The 23,954-nt window shown below is 42.9% G+C and overlaps 1 protein-coding gene across 1 annotated transcript in view; it reads left to right on the top strand.

Annotated features, from left to right (window-relative positions):
• LOC146337133 (NAD(P) transhydrogenase, mitochondrial-like) overlaps nt 1-23,954 on the top strand; it is a 112,146-nt gene that overhangs the window by 46,720 nt on the left and 41,472 nt on the right. Inside the window, exons 6-13 of the mRNA XM_084817151.1 lie at nt 912-1,000; nt 2,031-2,218; nt 4,369-4,502; nt 10,634-10,825; nt 12,246-12,399; nt 18,415-18,576; nt 21,088-21,198; nt 23,639-23,784. Of these exons, the coding sequence (XP_084673277.1) occupies nt 912-1,000; nt 2,031-2,218; nt 4,369-4,502; nt 10,634-10,825; nt 12,246-12,399; nt 18,415-18,576; nt 21,088-21,198; nt 23,639-23,784 (1,176 nt within the window). The remainder of the gene's footprint in view (nt 1-911; nt 1,001-2,030; nt 2,219-4,368; nt 4,503-10,633; nt 10,826-12,245; nt 12,400-18,414; nt 18,577-21,087; nt 21,199-23,638; nt 23,785-23,954) is intronic.

Genomic DNA, 23,954 nt, shown 5'->3' with positions numbered 1-23,954 from the left:
TTAAGATTGTACCCCAGTACTGCTTTTCCCACCCTTTTGTTGACTATGAGTGCTACTCCATTTCTTCTAAGGGATTCTTGCCCACAATAGTAGATATGATGGTCACCTGAATTAAATTCACCCATGCCTGTCCATTTTAGTTCGCTGATTCCCAAAATGTCGATGTTCAATCTTGCCATCTCATGTTTGACCACCTCCAGCTTACCTTGATTCATTGATCTGACATTCCAGGTTCCTAAACAATATTGTTCTTTACAGCATCGGATTTTCTTTTCACCGCCAGACACATCCACAGCTGAGTGTCCTTTCGGGTTTGGCCCAGCCGCTTCACTCTTTCTGGTGCTACTTGGAAATACCCTCTGCTCTTCCCCAGTAGCATATTGGACACCTTCCGACCTGAGGGGCTCATCTTCCGGCGTCATATCTTTTAGCCTTGTGATACGTTCCATGGGGTTTTCTTGGCAAGAATACTGGAGTGGGTTGCCATTTCCTTCTCCAGTGGACCACATTTTGTCAGAACTCTCTGCCATGACCTGTCCGTCTTGGGTGGCCCTGCACGGCATAGCTTATGGCTTCACTGAGTTACGCAAGCCCCTTCGCCACAACAAGGCAGCAGATGCAAAGCACACCTGCTAAAATTCCTTTTGTTTCTAGTTTCTACATAATTTTGAAATTCCAGGAGCCTGCCCTCATTTGCATTTATTTCGTTGCCTGAAATGAAGGTTATTGATCACTTTCATCAAGTGCCAACTCATCGAGTGGTCATGTGTCAGTTGCCACAGATCCGTCTTTTATTATTCTGCCATTTTAATGTACGTTGTTAGCCACTTAGAGAGGCCGTGGCCTGATAAACAGAGTTGAATATAAATAAAATTGGTCCCGTGATGAATTCCTGTTGTCTTCCTTTCTAGATGCTCATCATTGGTGGTGGTGTAGCTGGATTAGCAGCCGCTGGAGCAGCCAGATCTATGGGAGCCATTGTCAGAGGATTTGATACCAGGTATAGTAACTCAAACCCTCACATTGTAAGCTGCTTTGGTTTTTACAGAAAACCAAGGCCAGATCTACACCTTGTGTCATACCGTTACAATTCCATCATGGTAATGCTATTTCCCTCTTGCGCATGTATACCTTCTAGGACACACAGTGACATTTGTTGCGTTAATTTCATTTCTATACTGCCCAATAGCCAAAGCTCAGAGGAAGGCAGTGAAGATGATCAGGGGACTGGAAACTAAACCCCATGAGGAGACACTGAAAGAACTGGGCATGTTTAGCCTTGAGAAGAGAAGACTGAAGGGAGATAGGATAGCGCTTTTCAAGGACTTGAAAGGTTGTCACAGAAAGGAGGGCCAGGATTTCTTCTCAATCATCCCAGAGTGCAGGACACGGAATAATGGGCTCAAGTTACAGGAAGCCAGATTCCAGTTGAACATCAGGAAAAACGTCCTGACTGTTAGAGCAATACAACAATGAAACCAATTCCTTAGGGAGGTAGTGGGCTCTCCCACACTGGAGGCATTCAACAAGACGAGGCTGGACAACCATCTGTCGTGGATGCTTTGACTTGGATTCCTGCATTGAGCAGGGGGTTGGACTTGATGGTCTTATAGGCCCCTTCCAATCCCACTATTCTATGATTCTGTATTGGATCATGTGGAATAATAAGCAGGATGTAATACTACAAAAGTGGTATACCGAATGGGTAACTGTGCCCCAACATTTATCAGTGTACTTCAGTACTGCTATAAAGCAGTAGTGTAGATCTAGCCCAGGACAGAAATATGAATGTAAACTAAACTTTATTTAAAGTGTGGACCCAGCCCTTACCAGCATGCAATCTATAGTATACCAATGCGCCTAAATCTGTTTAATGCTAAACCAATAAATGACCTTTCTTAACCGACACATTGTGTTTGCATTGATGACTGCTGACTTTCAGCATATGTTCTTGGGGTCATAAACTATCTGCAGCCTGAAAAATACCCAATTAAGCAATGTCTGTGAAATTCTCTCAACTTTGCGTGCAGGCCACCAGCTCTGGAGCAGTTTAAATCCCTCGGTGCAGAACCTTTAGAAGTCAGTGTTGCTGAAGCAGGAGAAGGTGTCGGAGGTTATGCGAAAGAGATGTCCAAGGAATTTATTGAGGCGGAAATGGCGTTATTTGCCAAGCAGTGTAAAGAAGTGGATATTATTATTAGCACTGCCCTTATCCCAGGTACTGTGCAACTTTATAAAAATTCTGAATGGCCTTAACAAAGTGTACTCCTAATCAAAAGCCCAGAAACCCAGTCACCGGCATAGCAACCCCAAGTACCGTGGATATCAAGATCTGTTTCCCCTCATCTGTGTTCTCTGCAGTCTGCAGAGAGCTTGGTGGGTGGAGGTATTTTCCCCCATTGCACTGGGCATGAGGTACAAGGTGCTTCGCCTCCCCCAAGTTCTTATGCAAGAATTATGTATTTATTATTATTATTAAATAATAATAATAATAATAATAATAATTACTATTATTATTAATTTTCTATACTGCCCAATAGCTGAAGCTCTCTGGGTGGGTTACAGTAGTTCATAAGACGATAAACTACAGCACAAAAGTACAGCATAAAAATTAAATATACAAAATTTAAAACAATGGAAACAGCTAAAAGCAGTTTCAATACAATAGTAGACCTGTGTAGACGATTGGCATAAATGCCCCATCATAGGCCATTACATGCCTGGGAGTGGAGGATGGTCTTAACCCGGTGCCAAAAAGATGACAGTGCTGGTGCCAGGCGGGCCTCAGTGGGGAGAGTCAGGGGGCTACCGCTGAGAAGGCCCTCTCCCTTGTTGTCACCCTCTGAGCCTCCCTTGGAGGAGGCACTCGGAGGTGGCCCCAGATGTTGATCGTAGTGTCAGGGCAGGTTCAGGTTGGGAGAGGTGTTCCATCAGGTACTACGGTCCCGAGCCGTGTAAGGCTTTATAGGTTAAAACCAGCACATTGAATTGGGCTCAGAAACGTACAGGCAGCCGAGGCAGGTGGGCCAGAATTGGTCTTATGTGCTCAGACCTTCTGGTCCCAGTTATTAATCTGGCCGCCAGATTTTTGCACCACAGAACTTTGTGGGTGGTGGCGTCTTTTCCTTCACTGGTTGTACCAGGCTTTGGAGATCAGAAACACTTGGCGTTGAGGAAAGAGGAAGCCACGAGAAAGACTTTCTTCTCTAAAGCCTAGTGCAAAGTGAGAGAAGAGAGCCTACATTAGGATCCCTGCTCCTAATATTTCAATAATAGGTCACTGAGGTCATTGAATGAGATGTTCCTGGTGGTTCCTCAGGCCTGTTTAGAGTCCACTCAAAGTAGAGCTTTTAATGTATCAGTATCAGCTCCCACTCTGTGGAATTCCCTGACAGTTGATGTCAGGCTGGTGCCAACATTGCTTTGTTTCCAGTGTCTGCTAAATACATGTTTATTTAAACAAGCTTTTCCTGAATGACCAGCCATGGTTTTATTGCTATTACTTGATTTTAAATATTCTTATTCTTTTGTATTTTGATTATTGTTGTTTTCTTTAGTGTTTGCTGCTCAGGAATGTTTTTTAGATATAGAGTGGTTTATGAATTTGGCAAATAAAAAATACGTGTGAGTAACAATTATGCGTAATAAAGAGTTGCAACATGAGGTGCAGGCTCAGGAGTTGAATGGCACATTCAGAAATATCACATGGATTGTATTCAGGCTACAGGTGGAGAATTATGCAATTGAATGCTCCACCATGTTCAAAATTCTTTGGCTGTGGCAAGCTATCAAGTCAGGAAGAAGTATTAGAGTTTCTGGGTAATGGCCCAAGGGGAAGATCAGGCTGGGAGGAGCTACCCTACAGGTTTGTCTTGTTTTCATTCCTGTGGGGCTATAAAAGAGACAGGGGGTGCTGTGGGTTGTGACCTGGGAACCTTAGGAACACAGGAAACTGCCTTATATTGAGTCAAAGCATCTAGCCTAGTATTGTCGATACTGGCAACAGCTCTCCAGGGTTTCAGCCAAGATTCCTTCCTTGCCCTACCTGGAGAAGCCAGGGATCGAACCTGGGACCTTCTGCATGCAAAGCAGGTGCTCTACCCCGAGTTACAGCCCCCTCCCTACACAACCTTATTTGTATAAGTGTACTACAGACCCTCCCTCATACTTACCGCTTACCCCCGCACCCCATAACATGTAGGAATAGGCAGGAATGGAGGAAAATCAAGTTATTCCTTGTTGTACATCTCAATTATGACCCACACCCATCTTGTGATTGTTTGGCACCTGCCCAGGCTTTTAAAAATGTGTTGTATGAAACTGATGAGAGTTCCCATATTTCATTTCTGTTCTTGAAAATTGCAACAGGGAAAAAGGCTCCTACCCTCATCACTAAGAATATGGTGGAGTCCATGAAGGATGGCTCAGTGGTGGTAGATCTTGCTGCCGAGGCTGGTGGCAATGTGGAAACCACCCATCCTGAAGAGCTTTACATTCACAAGGTTTGTACAGGGCCTACTTTAGGGATTTTGAGTTATCTTTCTTTATTACATTTTTATCTTATCCTTCTTCCAAGGGTCCAGAGCATCTCAGGTGAGATGCCATCCAGATACTGGCTAAGCTTAGCACTTCTTAGGTACATTAGGCACCTTCTGTTTGTCCCCAAGTTATTGTGTTGCAGTGGTTGTGATTGTTGTGGTTATTTCTAAGATACCTTTCCACATAAAAAAATCTTTATTCAAGTAGGGATGGACAGAACAGTCCACATAAAAATTTGCATTTAAATATGTACTTTAATGTATTTTCTCTCAAAATACACATTTTAATGCATGTCATTTTTGAGTCAAGAACTGGGTTGGAACTTTAAGGAAGTGTGAAAGCTAGTATATAACTAAGTTCCAATCTGCATGTTAGTCCAGGAGTTGCAGATCAAGTCAGTTCCTATTGGAAATTGGGGACCAAATTCCTCCAGCAACCTTACTTACAACAATGTTAAAAATATTACAGATAACATCTCTTGACAGTGGTAAGCACAGTAATAGCAATACATTGGAAATACTTACTTGAAATTGTCTTTAGAAACTTGGTATAAATGGTGTCAATACCATTTAATAATGGACAGGTTCACTGATAAAAGTAGCCAGCGGACATACGAAACCTGAACCATTTCACACTACTTGATATCTCTTCCTCAAATATACAGACACTTCTTCTCAGATCAAAAGAAGAACCACTTAATTGCTGTTGAACACTGATTGTTCACTAGATGGGATGAGAAGTATAAACTCTAACAGTGCAATTCTATGCATGTTTATTCCAAAGTAATTCCCAGTGTATTGAGAATTGCAGCTTCAATATCTTAGTCTATCTGTAGTCTCTGCATCCTGCCAACACATTGTTCGTTGCATGTGTGCAATCTGTACTAGCTTGTATTAGTACTTTTGTTTGTGTAAATACATTGTGCTAGTGGGACAAGATAGTGCTGGGGATCACTTCTAAAGGGAGAGCTGGTTGCTGCAGAAATGGAATGGGCTGGAGGCCATGTTGGAATGGGTGAGAAAACTCCAAATCCTGGAGCTCTGGAATCTAGCTGGTAGTTGGGCAAACCATTTTAACATAAATACGTATTATGTTCTGTGGTTCCATTTGCTCTCATTGGGTTTGATTTGTTTATCTTACTACCTAATGCTTTTAATATTCGGCACTTTTAATTTCAACTATCCAATTTATCAAATGATTACCTTATGTTAAAATGGTTGTCCCTTCTCCCAGCTCGTTTCCAGAGCTCCCCGATTTTGTACTTCCTCATCCATTCCAGCACGGCCACCTGATTGCCCCCATTCCACTTCTGCAGCATTTAGCAGTGGTCTCTAGCTCTCACTCCTGCCTAAACTGAGAGCCAGCGTGGTGTAGTGGTTCGAGTGTTGGACTGGGAGCTGGGAGATCCGGGTTCTAGTCCCCACTCAGCCACGGAAGCTCACTGGGTGACTTTGGGCTAGTCACAGACTCTCAGCCCAACCTACTTCACAGGGTTGTTGTCGTGAGGATAAAATGGAGAGGAGGGGGACTATGTACGCCGCCTTGGGTTCCCTGGAGGAACAAAAGGTGGGATATAAATGCAATCAATCAATCAATCAATCAATCAGTCAATCAATCAATCAAATAAACTGTTCCTCAGAGAGCCCTAACCCTTGTTTTCCAAACCTCTGCAGCTCTTCCAACCATGAAGTTTGGCAGACTCTTGTCTAGGGATGAGTCTCATCCAACCCAAACCCCCAGGTTCCTAATTTTTCAAAAATTTATTTATTTATTTATTTATTTCATTTCTATACCGCCCAATAGCCGAAGCTCTCTGGGCGGTTCACAAAAACATAGGTATTCTTATCTGTGCTTCTAATGTCAGGCCACTTGCCCTTCCTTCATCCCCTGCTATTTCTTGAAAAGCAGAATGCAACATAATGTTACACTGAGGAGGGAGCTGTGGCCCCAACAGAACTGGCCCCAACAGAACTGGCCCCAAAAGAACTGGCCCCAAGAGAAGTGCCATCCTGATCAGTTGCTGATGCCTAAGTGGCAAGATACTTCATTCTCAGTCTACGTAGGCAAAAACAGCCGATGCTTAAGAAAGAGGGTTGTAAGTACAGAATTTTCAAATAAATAGCACCAGTTGCTTGAATGAAATATAACAATCATTAATACAGCCAAAACATAGGTTTGGCCACATTCCTTTCAAACCCGGCTCATGTCCTCCCAGCACTACTTACTAAAGTGCGCTAGTATAATAAAGCAGAGCTTCTCTTTCTCGGCTCATAAGTAATAATGGGACCACAAATTGCAATATTATCCAGATACACTCCCAATTTTGGAAGTTTCATGCCTCCTTGTTTTTATAAGTGTGGCTGCACACTTTTAAAAATAACTATGGCCATAACGGCCCTTAAAAATTAATCTTGGGAGTTTTATTAATGAGGCATTAGAACTATCCAGAGTCCGACATAAGATGTGGAATTGGCATTGCAGTTTATTTGAGTTAGTTGCTCATAAAAACCACTCATCGCCAGCATCCCTATTTCCAACTACTGTGCCTAGAAAAGTAGAGGGCTTTCACAGGCTTCAGTGCAAATGTGATTATACACTCAGCAGCTCATGTTATTTGCTGGCGGGGATGAAGGTGGGTGTATTTCATATATTTTGAAATTTCATATATATATATATATATATATTCATATATTGGGTGTATTTCATATATTTATTGTTATCGTTGTAGCTCTTCTGAGTTCATAGTAAGGGAGGGCAGATCTCAGGCTCATGAGATCTACTTTGTTTGTCTACTTGAACACTAAGGTCAACCAACTGGAGCCAGATGCAAAATGGTGGCTCAAGGGGCGGGAGCCCATGAGCCATACACCAGGATGACCTTCATACAGAGATACAAATCTGTATCTGAGTTGCTTCAGATTGGGGATTCTAACAGTCCAATTTCAATCTAAAATTGCTATTGTTACACAACTGGGAGTTGAAGACCCCTGCTGACTTACAGCAAATCACCAAGAGATCTACCAGTAGATATTCTGACTACCCCTGCTTTAGGGTTCTTATGTTTCTTATCCTCATAGCAACATTCAGGGCTGGCATCAAGGGTAGGCATGGTTGGGCACCTGCCAAAGGCCCACACTCTAGCAGGGGCCCACTGACAGAGCCCCCTGGAGATCCTCCTCATCTTCAGCATTGAAACTTGCTTGTTCACTGCCTCTCGCTCTGGCTCAGACAGTGACGGGGGTGAGGAGGAGGAACAGGAGATGCCTCTGCTTACTTGCTCAGTGGCTGTCTGCCTGTCAAGGAAGGAAGTGGTAGCAATGATGAGAAAGAGAATGAGGAGCAATAGCAGCTAGCAACAATGATGATGAGAGAGTTGACCACTGAGGGAAGGGGCCCATTGAGGGTGTTGTGCCCAAGGGCCTTCAGAAACCTGGAGCCAGCTCTGGCAACACTGTGCGGTAGGTTAAGCTAATGACCAGATCAAAGCCATTTCATGTATAGGAGGGATCGTTCTCTCTCCCCTCCCCTGCCACCACAGGGGCAGGGCCTTGTAAGGAGAGAAAAGGGAGCTTGGGAAACTCTGTCGGGTTGGGTTTTGATGTGCCGCCCATGGGGCAAGGCAAAAAGCTGTTAGTTGGAAAGGCAGGGTGGATACCCTCCAAATAGGGATGGACAGATCAATTTATTGCCAGTCTGTGTCCATTTCTCATCTGTTCATTCATGCATCTGTTCCATCCTGTTTCCCACATTAATCTGAGTTTTTAAAAAAAAAAAACTGCAAGGAAATTAATATTTACATTCATATTTAAATATGTATTTTAAATCTTTTTTCTCACAAAATAGGCATTTCTAAACATATTTTCTTTCAAAGTATGCACTTCTAAACATATTTTGTCCTAAAATAGGCATTGTAATAGGCATTTTGGTATGGTGTTTGGGCCAAGAACTGCACAGCAAAATTTTGGATACCATAACCCAGCAATGGATAGCATAACCCAGGATTATGGATACCATAAACCTTCATGTTAAAAAATATTTTCCACATATTTGCCTATTGGCTCCATTTAACAGCCGAAAGGTATGTCTTGTAAAGTCTCCTAGAACTGGAGAAGTATTTTTTGCAAAGAAATGGAAAGTATCATGGACTTCCTGCAAACTAAGAAAGTAAGTCAGTGGCTTTCTAGTTTTCTTACTTACCACTTACCTCTTCCCTGACTCCTCAGAGGATTTTTTTTTTTAAAGCAGTGTTGTCTGAAGCCACTAGAGGTCACTAGGGATTCATTACAGGGGAGGAACATGGAGTCTTCTTGTAAGCTCTATAGCCCATGGCATTTCCCAAGGTGAGCAATGGGATGAGTGGCTGAAGTACAGAAGTAGGTCTTTGAGATACTCGCATTATATTTGAGGCTTCAGTGGTGGGTACTTCCGCATTGCCCCCTTAATGCTAAGGGGAGATTCCATGGATGCTGTGCTTGATAGATGGCAACAGGGCTGGCACCAAGAGTAGGCATGGCTAGGTACCTGCTGAGGGCCCACACCCCAGCAGGGGGTCTACAGATAACAGCCCTCTGGACCTGCTGCTCCTCTTCACCTTTGCAACCTGCTTGTTCACCCTCCTCTCTCTGTCTCAGACAATGGTTGTGGTGCAGTAGATGCCTGTTGGCTCATTGGCTGTTTGCTTGGCAAGCAAGAAGGTGGTGGCATTGAGGAGGAGGAGCAGAGCTGGCAGTAATCCTGATAAGAAGGTAGACTGACTGAGGGAGGAGGCCCTATTGAGGGTGTGTTACCCAAGACACCTCCAAAAATTGGAGCTGGCGCTGGATGTCAGCTGTTAGTTGCAAATCTATCTTGGCTGTATCTTTGTTGTATCTTCATTGTAACTGTATCTTAGATAGTCAAAGAGCTGTGCCATCTTAGAGTCACTGACTTCTATCGATGCTGCTATCTTTGAATGTAATCCTTTCTGCCTTCTTCCGGTTTATGTAGAAAAGCCAGCGCTTGTGACTTTCATCTAAGGGAACAATCCTATGCATTTTTAGACAGAAAAACATCCTACAACACCCAGCATACCCCAGCTAGCCATGCTGGCTGGGGAACGTTGGGAGTTGTTGTAGGATGTTTTTCTGTCTAAAGGTGCATAAGATTGCACCCTAAGGGCCTTTGTCTCTTGTATATAATTAACATAGATACATTCCATATTGCCTTGTCTGGCGATAGATACAGATCGAGCAACCAGAAACCTACAGAGTTTAAACAAAGGGACCTAAAGCAGCTAAAAGACACCAATCAATATCCAGTTTTTCAAAACAAGCAAGGCATTTCAGGGACAGGGGATCTGTATCACAAGCATGTATCAGGCCAAGAAAAAATATGCTCAGGCATTGCCCACAATTTATGGACCTTCACTCCACAATACCCTGCCCCAAACGTAACAGGCATTTAGCTAGTGATATAATATGTGGAACTAAACTCACTATGCATTTAAGGTGCATCATGCAAGGTCAAAACATGTGCTCTCCTTTAAGAACCTAGGATTATAATGTTTAGGTTTTATTTTGTTGAAATAACGGCTAGGGCGTATTATCTTTTTCCTTTCTCACCAAATAGCTTTGTTTACAAAGTATTGCAAGCCAGGTTATCTAAAACTGTGCCTTATTTTTGTAAGATTAATTGGAGTGCAGTTAATCTGAGAAGCACATTGTGTAACCATGATAGCATCAGATGTCCAAGAGGTGTTTTCAAACTTTTAAAATGCATTTTGCTTCTTAGCTCTCGAAATAAGCACCATATGGCTTTATAGCTGGTTCCCCAAATGGCCTCCCAGCTTGTTCTGTCATTGGCTCTCTGTCAAAAATAAAGCCTTTTTCTTTTCCCCAAGCATCAGAGCAAGCTGTTCATTTAAAAAGTAACCCCTTAGCATTCCCTGTATAATGAAGTGTTACTAAGGCATGTCTGCAGTCATGCATAAGTCCTGATTTACTGTCAGCTATAAAAGGTGCACCAGGTCTGTGCAAAATGCATGAAAAAGAAGTTTCAGTGCAATACATGAAAAGGTTTTTTTTTAATGTCTGTTTATTTCATTCCCCTCCCCCAGGGCGTGGTGCACATTGGTTACACGGATTTGCCAAGCCGAATGGCTACCCAGGCCAGTAGCCTGTATTCAAACAACATCTTGAAGCTATTAAAAGCAATTTCTCCTGACAAAGAATACTTTTACTTTGAACCAAAGGATGATTTTGATTATGGAACTATTGATCATGTCATTAGAGGGACTATGGTAATGAAGGTGAGTTTTTTCTCCCTTTAAATTGCTTTAATGAACAGTTTAACAAAGGTATGCAAAATAATGTAATGCATAAATGTGTTTTAAGGGCAGTCACAGCTGATTCTTCACTTGAGGCACGAGTCCAGCTTTGTAACTGGCAACAAAACAAACATTCCAGCTCCATCAAGTTGAACACGGGATCAGCAGTCAGTCTGCTCTCCCTGTATCCACCTTTATTTTTATTTTAAGTGGTACATATACATACATTTAAGGTCCAATCCTATGCATGTTTAGATGGGGGAAAGTCCTACAACTCCCAGCATGGCTGGCTAGGGAATGCTGGGAATTGTAGCACTTTTTTCTGTCTAAATATGCATAGGATTGTGCCCTTATTTACCTATATGCCCTTACATGGCCAGTAGCTTAGATGGCTTTTAAAGGGGATTAGACACAAATTCATTAAGCAGTAGGCTATTACAGCTTTCCCTGACCTGGTGCCCTCCGGATGTGTTGGACTACAATTCTCATGATGGCTGAGGATGCTGAGAGTTGTAGTCTGACACATCTGGAGGGCACCAGAATGGCGAAGGCGGTGGTATTATAGTGGCTAGATAGAAGTTCCATGTCAGTGGGGAACAACCGCAGGAGAGTGGCATTGCACTCGTGTCCATCTTGTGGGCTTCCTGGTGGCCTCTGGTTGGCCACTGTGAGAAGAAGGATGCTGGACTAGGTGGACCTTTGGTCTGATCCAGTAGAGCTCTTTTTATGATCAACTGATTTTTCAGAGCTCACCCCAAGAGGAAAAACAGTATGTCTCTACTGTCTGTGGTCAGGTCACTTCCAAACTATCCCCACTTCTCTAAAACTGTTGCATCTGCCTTGACCCACATACTTTATCCTTGGTCCCAGGCTTCCTCTAGAACATAACATACCCATCGTGTGGAATTTCAGTTTTAAATGTCGCAAGCACGAAGACAGGATCCAGGCAAGCGAGAGCATAGTTATTTCAAGTCTCAAAACTGTCAAGACAAATTTGTGCATTGCATTAATTATTTATAAAGAAGAATGGAAGATTTAGCACTGATTCATTTCCTTTGAGTACCTGTGGAAGATTGGGGGAGTTTGCTTAACTCTAGTCTCAGTGTGGGCTGGAAGCAAAAGAGGAGGCAATTAGCCAGACCGTTAGAGCAGGTGGTTGGACAACCTTTCTAGGACACTTAAAGCAACGTTAACTAACCGGGGCCTGGAGGATGTTTCTGTGATGCAATCATGGAAGGGTGGGAGAAGCAAGGGAATGTTTCTTACAGAATATTCGCTTTCTACTAATACTAGAAATGACCTATCTACCTTGATATACAAGAGGGTGTCTTTGAATAAAGTGTGCAAGTTTCCTCATGTTAGCTTAAGAATTCACTCTAATGAGAATCTGTGTCTGCAACAGGAAGGAAAAAAATTGTTTCCAGCACCTTTGCCAAAAACTTTGCCACCTGCTGCTCCAGCTAAACCAAAGTCTGTCCAGGAAATAGAAGCAGAAAAACAGGCTTCCATCTCACCATTTAGAAAGACAATGACCTCAGCTGGCGTTTACACAACAGGTATTTCCTAATTTGATGGAGTGATTTAAAAATGTATATGCTGCTTTCTCAAATCTCACAGAAGTGTGCATTTAAAAAGATCGCACATCAAGAACAGCAGGAAAACCAGAGTTCAGTGCAGTGTGTTAAACCCATTACCAATGTATTAACGAATGAAAGTTAATACTAATTATATATTTTTGAAAAACTAAGCAGCCACATCAAATGCATGGCCAAAAACGCTGCTACCTACCTGTAGTATATAGAAGGAGCTTGTCATAGCCATTTAAAGCTGGGACTGGCAATATGAAATCATGCGAAAACTCTGTCACCCTTTTGTCTTCAAGCCCTGGGCAGCAACTTGTTTTCTTAGAAGGCAACTTGGATAATGGAATATAGGCTGGAGAGCCAATCTATATCCACCCTAAGGAGCCATCTACCAAGACCTTTTGCCAGAACGGCTTCCTTCACAGTCATTCATTCATTACATTTCTATACTGCCCAATGGGCAAAGCTCTCTGGGCAGCAGTGCACAACATGATAAAATGTAACATAAAACTTTTAACATACAAACATATAAAACGGTTTGAAACAATTAAAAACAATTAACAGTAAAACTACCAGGATCTGATAAAAGCTAACATTAAAAAGTCCCATCGTATGCCATCAAATGCTTTGGAGCAGAATAAACTCTTAACCTGGCATCGAAAAGATGACAATGTTGGCGCCAGGTGGGCCTCACTAGGGAGAGCATTCCACAATTGGGGGGCCACCACCAAGAAGGCCTCCACATCGCATTTTGTCTCTGGATTAGAACTAGACATTACCCAACAGTACAGCTGATTGAACCCCATGGCTTCCATGCGGACTTCAATATTAAAGGGATACTGGCTGTGTTGTGATGTTTTCTGGCTTAGAAACTGCAGCATAGGGGTTTCACATTGCCAGTCCAAGCAGCCAAATTATACTCCTCAGGGAGTAAGGCAGTACAAGTGGCTAGGCAGGGCGCAGCTACAAATTGCCGCTCACATACTGGAGTTGGAACTTTCCATAGGTGAGTGAAAGATTTCATACCTGCCTTTGCACAATACTTGAACAAGAGGTTAAGACAATTAAAAAATGGGAAATTGGCTTAGGTAAACACAAAAAGAAGTATGTCTTCATTCATATATAATTAACTTATGGAATTAATTCCCACAAAATTTGGTGATGGCTACCTTTGGCCCTCCAAATGATGTTGGACTACAACTCCCATTATCCATGACCACAGGTCATGTTGGCTGGGGCTGATAGGGGTTGGAGTCTAACAACATCTAGGGGCCACAGATTCCCCAGTCTACTTTAGAAGAAGATTAGACAAATTACAGGGGGATATTACAGTGCAATCCTATTGTCAGGGGTGTTTCTGAGCGCAAGGAGTGGGACAGCAGTTCAGATTCTGAAGGAGAACCACCAGACATGGGGGAGGTGTTTTCCCAGGCTAGTCCAGACATGACTGGGCCGGCTTCTGAGGTTACAAACGCCCAGCTGGCTGAGGATAAGGATCCCTCTTCACATACCCCTGTGAGAGACAGCGAACAGAAGGAGGTGGGGTTTGGGGAGTCTGGTCTAATAGACGCCAGGCACAGGCACAGAGCAAAGAGAGAGAAGGCAAGGGCAGAACTTAGACGGTCTACCCAATTAGCCTTGCATGAGAAGCTGCGCTCAGAAGCCTCACGAGAGAGAGAGGGCTCTCCCCCACTTAAGTGAAGCTAGTGAGACCACCGTCCTCTTCAAACGGCAGGCAACTCTCGTAACTTCCTTTTGAATTCCCCTGAAGGCATTCCTTTGTAGACTGAGAGTCACTGAGAATTTGCATCTGTATGACCCTGTGATGTAATGGATTAAAAGCTGTAGACTGAAGCCTCTCCTCTGTGTTTGTTTTCGGTGTTGAAATAAAGTCGGGGCTAAAGGAATCCTGACACCTATGCATGTTCACTGAGAAGTAAGTCCCATTGAGTTGAATGGGATTTACTCCCAGGGAAGTGTGTACAAGGCTGCAGGCTTAATAACTGTTAGTTATTAACTGATAACGAAGAATGGAATCTCCATGTTCAGAGGCAGTATACCTAATTACCAGATTCTGAGTGCAAACATCAAAAGATAGCTTTCTGCATCATGCCCCATGTGTGACTTTTCCTGGGGCATTTTAAGCAATTTTTCTATTTCTAGTGGGGTAGCCATGTTAATCTGTAGCAACAAAAACAACCAAGAGTCTTGTGGCACCTTAAAGACTAACACATTTATTGTGGCATAACGTTTTGTGGACTGCAACCCACCTCATCAGATGTATAGATTTTCTATGATCTATGTGACATATATTAATCTTTGCTCCATATTATTTTTGGAAAATGAAGCAGCAACAATACAGTCCAGGTTTCAATACACATACGGATATTCAGTAATCTTCTTTATCTGAGATGGGTTCCCTTGATTTCAGTAATAGCAATCTTGAGTAATCAGGGAGTGGACTGCAAAATCCTGTAGTGTGAGTGGTAGAAGGTATTTATTCCAACCATATGTTTGATCATAGTTCTGGTACATTCTTTCACGGAATGGGGAAAACCCAGGTTTTAAAGAACCGAATGTTCATGGCCTTGGAATGTTGGAAAGTTCCAAGGACCAGACAGGAAAGAAGCTGATACTTTATTGGTGTTGGCAAAGGGTGAATGGTACCACCTAAGCAACTAAGTAGCTATTAGCTAAGCCTAAACTTTGATCTTTGTTAAATTAACAGAAATCAAAAATTTAAAATGTTGCAAAAGGGGGGGGAAGCCATTTGCTATATTTTTGCAGAAAACAGTCCCTACCTAACAAAGATGTGGAAGTTTAATTGTCAAATTAACTGCTCGAACTGCTTACTTGGGAGCATGATGGTTTCGATATAACTTTCATCCTTTATTGATTTATTTATTTCAAGTAATTTTTATACTATTTTTGTTTTTTTTTTAAATCCCCAAAACAATAATTAAGGCCACAATCTTATGCCTGTTTAGACATTAAAAAAAATGTCCTACAACTCCCAGCATGCCCCAGCCAGCATGACTGGCTGGGGCATGCTGGGAGCTGTAGAACTTCTTACTGTCTAAACATGTGTAGGATTCCACCCTAAAACAAGAAAACACTGATAAAACAATAACATCTCATTAAGATAACCAGGGGTAGCTGACAATGCTAGTGGTCAGGGAAACGCTTGGGCAAACAGATGTTTTTGAAGTTGTGAGCGGAAGCACTCCACATTAGGAGCCCACCTGATCTCAATGGCAAGATCATTCCACGTGGTGACTGAGTTCCACAACTGAGAAGGCTTTACTGTTGATGTGGGGCTGGTTTGGATGAAGTTCTATAAATCCTGAGCAGCCTTCCTAACCTGGTGATGCTGGATACCTGGCTGGGTATCCAGATGCTGGGTATCCAGATGCTGGGAGTTGTAGTCCAACACATCTGGAGCTCACTTGGTTAGGGAAGGCTGATCTGGAGGCTATGCATGCTGGGAAAGCAGGATTGCACCCACCTATTCTACCCACCAGGTACAGCGTCCCATCTCTGGACCATCAGACATCCAAACTATGGATGGATGGACCTACACCAGTCCACCTCGTGTGCCGCTTGCCAGGCCCCTGCCACCCACCCAATGCCCACCCACCCCTGTTGGCTGCGCGAGCCACTGAATGGTCCGTGAGCCCCTGGCATATGGTGCACAGCCACTCGTTCCCTCAGCGAGCCTCCGTTTTGCTTTAAAAAGGTGGCACGTTCTTTTAAGTAAAGGGTCTCTTACGCAAATGAAGGCTCTGAAGCAGCCATTTATGCAAGATTATAGGCGCCAATGGTCCATTTACACCTGTAATCTTGTGTAAATGGCCAGTTTACAGCTGCCATTTGCATAAAAGGCCCTTTATGGAAAAGAGCAAGCCACCATTTTTATGCAAGATGGTGGCTCAGCGGACCAGCAGGGACCGCCACAGTGCTCGCTGGGTTTGGCAAGTGCGGGAGTCTGCGGACTGGAGTCTAGGAGGCCGAGCGCCTGGGAGTCTGCTGGACTCCACCCCCCTCTAGGACTCCCGTGACATCCCTAATGCAAACATTGGACATAATATTTGCATGTGTAGGGTGAAAGCAGGGGGCTTATTTCCTGATTTTATGTGGCTTGGCAGTTTGATTTCACTCTTAGACACTCATAGACACTTAGTCTGGCCCAGCCCCAGATTTCTTTTTGTTGCTAATAATGTATTAAGTCTGACATACAAACAAGTTTTAAACATGCTATAGATAATTTGTTCTGCTATCATAATAGAAAATTGTCAGATATTACAACTATTACAGTCATCCCAAAGCCCTAGGTTTTGTATGAGCCGATCTCACGTTAGTGTTGTACTGCCAGAATATATACACCCTGGCTTAACAATCTCCATACCAGCGCAATTAGTTTAAAAACGAAATGAAAATCTAAGTCCCCCTTTATATGTACTCCAACCAACATGGCTGCTGTCACCTCCATGGGTACTCCTGTTGGGGCCTGTGTAAAGGCTTCTACTCAGATGATTCTCTTAAAAACAAACCTTGCACATAATGCTCCTTTCAACCACATAGGAGGATGCAGGGTTGGAACATGTATAGAGGGCTTTAAATGACAGCTGACAGAGATGGATGTTGCTGGCCCAGTGGTTTAGGTCAGGGTGCGCTTTATGGCAGTTGATTTGATCTCCAACCATTTTCATAGGCTTGGGGCGATCAACAACGTAGTAAAAATGTAAAACGTTTACTGAAACATAACTCAAGCAAGACCGGCTACAGCATCCAACCAGAAATGGATGGTTCTGTGCAAATTGTGTGATTAGAGGCTCTTTCCTAGCTTTGAACTGCTTCACACATGTTCATCTCTTGTTGAGTGTAGCATCACGTGGTGAACTGCATGTGCGAATTAGCCATCACAGATCAAATGCCACAGATAGAATTGCTTTCATATTGCCACTTTCCCCCTTAAACAGAAAGCTTTCACATGGAGTCGGCTCACTAGCGATATACATTCATCTGTGAGAAACGGCCCTTAAATAACTACCACCTCTTTAATGCATTTCATGCCTGTTGCCCATAAAACCTCCTGTGTAAGGGGCAGTTTATCCAATCAGAAGAATCAAGTGGTAAAGTTTTTCTTGGACTCAAGGGCTTCAGGCTGAAAGTGCAATACTATAAGTTTCCCAGTCCTCCTCCCCATGGGGCAGGGGGAACGTGCTGTTGATTGTTGAAAAATAGTATGCCAAGGAGAAGACTTTAGCCTAGCCTTCTCCCTGAGGTGCTATTTTTTCTGTGTACAGGGAGCATTTACATGGGAGGACTCCAGTGTGCAGCTCCCTGCTTGCAGACAATGGTACAACCAGCTTCATCCTGCTGATTGGATACACAGGGCCTAAGTAAGCCAAGATGTCACCGCCCTTTGCTTCAGGTTAACTAGGCTACTCACCTAGAATTAGAAAACAGACAATTTGTTGGTCAGCCAGGTTAGGTTTCCATTGTACCAAAGGATAATGCAAAGCAGGAGAAGAAGGTCACCACAGTTTCTCTCATCATCAGGTATTGCTGAAGTGCCTGTGTGGTCTGCCGATTTTAACAGCTTTCAGATGCTACAATAGAAGCTTTTCCTAATAAGCAAAGTAGAGCATTTGATGAAAAATCTAGTGACGTTTTTCATTTTGCCCTTCTTGGTGCTCTGTCCTTCAGTGATTTGCTCAAGCGAAATATTTCACATCTCAAGGATTTTAATTATTGGCATTTCCGCATCTGGATGCGAAAACATCCTGGAACAGACAACTTGGCTAAGTGGATTCTATCCTAGGCGAGTCTCAGTTTTTCTGGCAAAAGTAGGGAATGTAAGTTATGTCTATAAAATCCTATCTCAGAAGGTTGCTTCTGCTCCCATTGTCGTCAATGGAAATAGGGATTTTTTAAAATGTTTTAAATGCCTTTTTGATTCTCATGGGGCTTTCTTTTTCTGTTTAGGCTTGACGACCATTTTAGGGCTGGGCCTTGCTTCTCCCAATGCTGCTTTTACGCAAATGGTGACCACCTTTGGTCTCGCTGGAATTGTAGGCTACCATACAGTCTGGGGGGTCACACCTGCTCTTCACTCACCTCTAATGTCAGTAACAAATGCAATTTCTGGTAAGTCAAGGCTCTTGCCCTCTTCTGTGTGTGGTGTAGTAATCAGCATGGGGCAGGCTCACTTACATGGTCGGGGAAACTCAGAGTGAATTCATTATTCATTATTTATTGACAGTATTTGTTAGCGTTCTTCAGCCAAAGAAGCTCCCAGAAAGGCTTACGAAGATTAACAATGAGATAGACCCTGCCCTCAGGCTTGCAATCTAAAAGACACAACACAAAAGGAAAAGGGATTTGGAGGGAAGAGGAAAAAAGCAAAACTCAGGTAGCAGTTCTTAGTTTCAAAGAACTTACAGGTGTTCTTTCTGGCAGGGAAGGGCAAAACAAGCTCTCTGCAGCTTTTCCATCTCTGGTTGATGTATGGGGCTAGCTTAGTCACCCTCTTGCTGTGATGTTCTTTCTGATAGCCAAGGGGTTCAGCTTCCCAGTGGCCCTTGGTTCTGTGGCCAGTGGGTGTGACCAGGGACTCCAATCCCAGAGAACTGTCAGTTGGAGTTGATTCAGATTTAAGTCATGGCCAACCCACAATAGGTGACAGCCAAGATCTAGACACGGTGGATTGTCTTCTAGGCTGCCTCTCATTGTTGGAGAAATTGCCAGAGGGTACAATAGCAAAGCCCTCCAAAGATTTGTTCATGTTATCAAGTGCAGACATGGTGTGAGAACAACACGATGTATGATTGCATCAGAAGCTTCAGGAAATGATCATCTGCATATTATGTCAATAAACATAAAGCCATCAGTCCAAGGCTGGTTTGACCTGTCTGTAGAAAGCCACTGATGCCCATCAAGCTATGTACTCAACATGTACACCTACTGCTTGAAAACAAAATGAGCAGTTTATGCTTGTTCCACACAGCAGGTAGAAGGCGTGCAATAATAATAGTATTATTATTTATTACATTTCTATACTGCCCCCAAGCTGAAGCTCTTTGGGTGGTTTTACAGAAGTTAAAACATTAAAATACAATATACGAAGTTTAAAAGCCATTTGCATAAAAGCACACAGACAACGTACACAAACAACATACAACTAAAAACAACTTTGAACAGTCAGTCATAACTAAAGACACATCCAGGACCAATGAAAATTCATCATGCACCAAACGCCTGGGAAAAGAGATCGGTCTTAACCTGGCGCTGAAAAAATAACAATGTTGGTGCCAGGCGGACCTCATCAGGGAGCTCATTCCACAGATGGGTGGCCACCACTGAGAAGTCCCTCTCTGTTGTTGCTGCCTTCTGAGCTGCCCTCAGGGGAGGCACTCAGAGTAAGACATTAGATGCTGAACGTAGAGTATGGGTAGGTTCATTTTGAGAGAGGCATGCCGTCAGGTATTACGGTCCCAAGCCATGTAGGGTCTTATAGGTTAAAACCATCACCTTGAATTGAGCTCAGAAGCATATAGGCAGCCAGTGCAAGCAGGCCAGGGCCCTTTGGCATTGTGAAGGGTCAGTTTTATACAGTCAGCAACTTTTAACTGGACTGTGATTTCAGGCTGCAAAGGATAGGGTTTGAATGCTCATGGGCAGGTTTTATTAAATCTATTCCATATGTGTTTCACAGATTGTCAGGAGTCTTTTGTTCCATTATCTGCTTATTGACAGAATCGTGTTTTTTTAAATCAGAATTTAGTTCATTTGCAAATGCACATTTGTGCTGCTGTGTACATGTACAAGTGCACATTTACACGAATCCCCCCAAAGTTAAAAAACGGTCTGCAAGTCTGTGAAATATGCGCAACTTGGAAAAAGTCAGTCTGCTGCAGTATCCACAGGTCAGTTTAACAGAAATCTGATCTCATTTGAATCTGTTGCACATTTCTCCGACATCCCTACTGACAGGGAAAAAACAACAACCCCCCCCCCCAACAAAATTCCCTTCGCATTAAAAAAAAACTAGCACACCAGAAAGAAGGCTAATCTGAACCCTTCTTCTTGAACATGCTAGTTTTCTACCAGCAGGGTTATTGCTGGTGAAATATTCAAACATGCCACATCTGCAGATTGAAATGGGAAGTGGTCCGGGAACAGCTGTGCCACGTGTCACTGCAGACTGTATAAACTGGACCTGTCTTCTCACTTTGATGTAGGAGCTGCAGTCTCCCCAAAACCTAGTGGGCAGCCAGTGAAACTGTTTGCATCTGATACTACTTTGTGATAGTAGCATTGCAACCTTTCAGGTTTTATTTCTCTTTGAAAAGCCAGTACTGGGGAAATGATTTTCTAATGATCATTAACAAATGGGCGGTGTGAATATAGCATTTTGGCAATTTGGCAGGCGTTGACATCCTTTCACTGTGAGTAAGAGTTCCTTTCACTGAAGTACTTTTATAGTCTACTTGTTCAGAAGTTGCATAGAGAGATGTTGACAATTTGAGTAATTAACCATATTCAACCACAACAGGAAACATCGGCTATATAACGCAAAGATTTTGAGAAGGGATTGCTAATTGCACATTCTTTAGTTATGTCATAAAATCTACACCGATGTTGTTGTTTTTCCTTTAGGACTTACTGCTGTGGGCGGTTTGGTGCTGATGGGGGGATCTTACCTTCCTTCCAGCGTACCACAGACATTAGCTTTACTGGCTGCATTTGTTTCATCTGTCAATATCGCAGGTATGAGTTCAGTAACATACACAATCCCCCATTTCTTCATTTATTTTACTCCTGTATATTTTGCTCTTCAGTCATCATTAGGAATATAGGAAGCTGCCATACTGATGGGTATTTCCTAACCCTAACTGGAGATGCCAGGGATTGAACCTGCTGTTGAGTCACAGCTGTGGACATCTGAAAAGATCCTCAGAGTTGCTGTCAACAAGCATGGGAGATAGTTACTACAAGAGACTTGTTACTTGATCCACCCACTAGGCAGTTACTGCTGTCACATGCACATTTTGTGGAAACAGAACTTAACATGTCTGCAGTGCTTAGGGGTGGCCACTAATGAATGGCCCCAAAAGAGGAAACACATCATCCCAAAAGAGGACACTGATTTACCTAATATTTGACTCATTTTTATGTATAGATGCAAATTTAGAAATAATTATTATAACGTAAGTAGAAATATAGTCCATCTCACCATACTGTCAAAGATTGTGACCAGGCAACCCCAGTGTGCCTGTCTGTTCAGTCTTCTGTCCTGCTGATGGGCAACCGTCAATTGCTGGGGAACATGGACAGGAGAATGCTCTTGTCCTGCTTCTGGGTTCCTGGTTGACAGCTGGTTGGCTACTGTGTAAACAGAATGCTGGACTAGATGAACCCTTGGTCTGATCCAGCAGGGCTCTTCTTATGTTCTTATGTTATTACAGTTCTTTAACTTTAAACTGGAATTGGACTCAAGGGCCCTTCACACAGAGGACAGTCCTTTGGCAGCCCTTCAAATAGAGGACTGTCCTCCGAAAAGAAGACATATGGCCATCCTATCAGTGCTTCATCTGTAGAAAAGGTTGTCAAGGCTTAATGGTGTCTGGACACAGCACCCTTGGACCTGGAAGTCTGTCAGGCACCAGAAGGTTCAAATCAGGGACTGCGGCAGCAGGACCCAAGGTCCTTACTGTCTGAACCATCGGGGCAGCTCATGCGCAGTGGGAGCTATTTGATTTTATCTTTACTGCCCTACAGCATTGCCCATATAATAAACAGATAGGGTTGCACTGCTCATTAGCTCAGCTGCACCAGCTGATCTGAGGATCCAAAGGGGTCCTGGGTGGCCCTATATAACTGTTGCTTCAGGCTTAGCGATGTTTTGCTATGGATTGCCATACAGATGCTTGCTTTCCCCAGACTGTCACCTGACCATCTGCCTGACCTTGACTATGTATCTGCCTTGGACATACTTGCCCCTGGTCTTTTCAACTAACTGGTAGCAAGCCTGACTACAGGTTCCTAACAAGTGGCCAAGTGGCCTACTTTACAGAGGGCAGTCCTCTACTTGAAAGGATGTTAACAGGGATGGATGGATCTTCTCTTGTTCAAGTTGTGTGTTTTTTTTTGAGGTCAGGCTTGTTTATGTATGGAAAAAACTGTACAGGAATTTGTAGGCATTTTAAAAAATTTGTATGAAGATTTGTATGCATTTTTTGGTAATATGCGTATCAATGTATGCATTTTTGTGCCTATTTTTAAAAGTGGGCATTTGGGTATGCATGTACCCATTGACTAATGTGTGTTTGTGCACATTTTGGAAGTATACACATTTTTCTTTGCACACTGTGCTCATGTAGCCTGATGCATTTTTTGTGGAACACAACACAAGCTCAGACATGTACCGATTTCAGATGACAAATTGGATTCCGATGCGGGTCCATAATGTGCAAATTGAGTAAATCTGTAAACAAAAAACAAAAAACACCTAGATGGAACAAATTTCTCATACATCCCTAGACAGACTGTTAGAGGACAGACCTCAGTTGAAGGCATCCTCTGTGTGAAGGGCTGTCCAGTCCAAGTCTGGTTTAAAGATAAAGAAGCCAGGAGAGCAGGGCCTTAAAGTTGCCTATCAACAGTTATCACCTGAACAGCAGACTGAGCAAACACACTGGTCATAATCTTCTCCGGTCTGGTGAGATGTGTTGCATTTCTATTTAAATTATAGTCATTATTTCTAAGTGTGCATCTATATATTTATAAATAAGCACATGCACATTTTAATGTTTTGTTTTAATATTTGTACGGTATATTTTTAATGTATTGTACACCATCCAAGGAACTTCAGTTATTGGGCAGTTTAAAAGTACAGTAAACAGTAAGTAAGTAAATAAATAAATAAATCTGAGTTCTCTTTTGTCCTCTTTTCTGGTGATGCATTTCCACTTTTTTTGGCCATGCACAAGTGCCCACCCTACTCTGCATAGCTACTCATTGATGAGGAAATTGTTCTTTGCACCTTCCCAGGAGCGCTTTCATCTGTTCTATTTTATACGTTCCAGCGTTGATGCCCCAGCATTGCAAAAGGACGCCAGGGCTCAGCCCTGACACAAATCAACCCCTTGCTTCTATCTAGTACTTTACTTTCATTCTAACCGTTTGTTATTTATTTTTTTTCCAACAGGTGGCTTCTTAATTACCCAACGGATGCTGGATATGTTTAAGCGACCAACAGATCCGCCTGAATATAATTATCTTTACCTCCTCCCTGCAGGAGTATTTGTTGGAGGATATAGTGCATCTCTTCTCGGTGGATACAGCATTGAGCAGGTCAGAAATCAAACCTCATGTTTGCTGTCTGTTTCTATAGGTTCACTTAGAAATGGGTAAGCCATCCAAAGAAGTTAGGCAAAAACATCACTAAGCTAGGTGGACCAATGACCTAATTTGGTAAAAAGCAGCTTCCTGTGTTTGATGTCACATCCACTTTGGTCCCAAAT

The sequence above is a fragment of the Heloderma suspectum genome, chromosome 11, assembly GCF_057233095.1.
Source record: "Heloderma suspectum isolate Gila_16-S chromosome 11, 16-S_ref, whole genome shotgun sequence".
Taxonomy (NCBI): domain Eukaryota; kingdom Metazoa; phylum Chordata; class Lepidosauria; order Squamata; family Helodermatidae; genus Heloderma; species Heloderma suspectum.
Note: the sequence above shows the minus strand (reverse complement) of the source record. Positions and strands in the feature narration are given on the sequence as shown.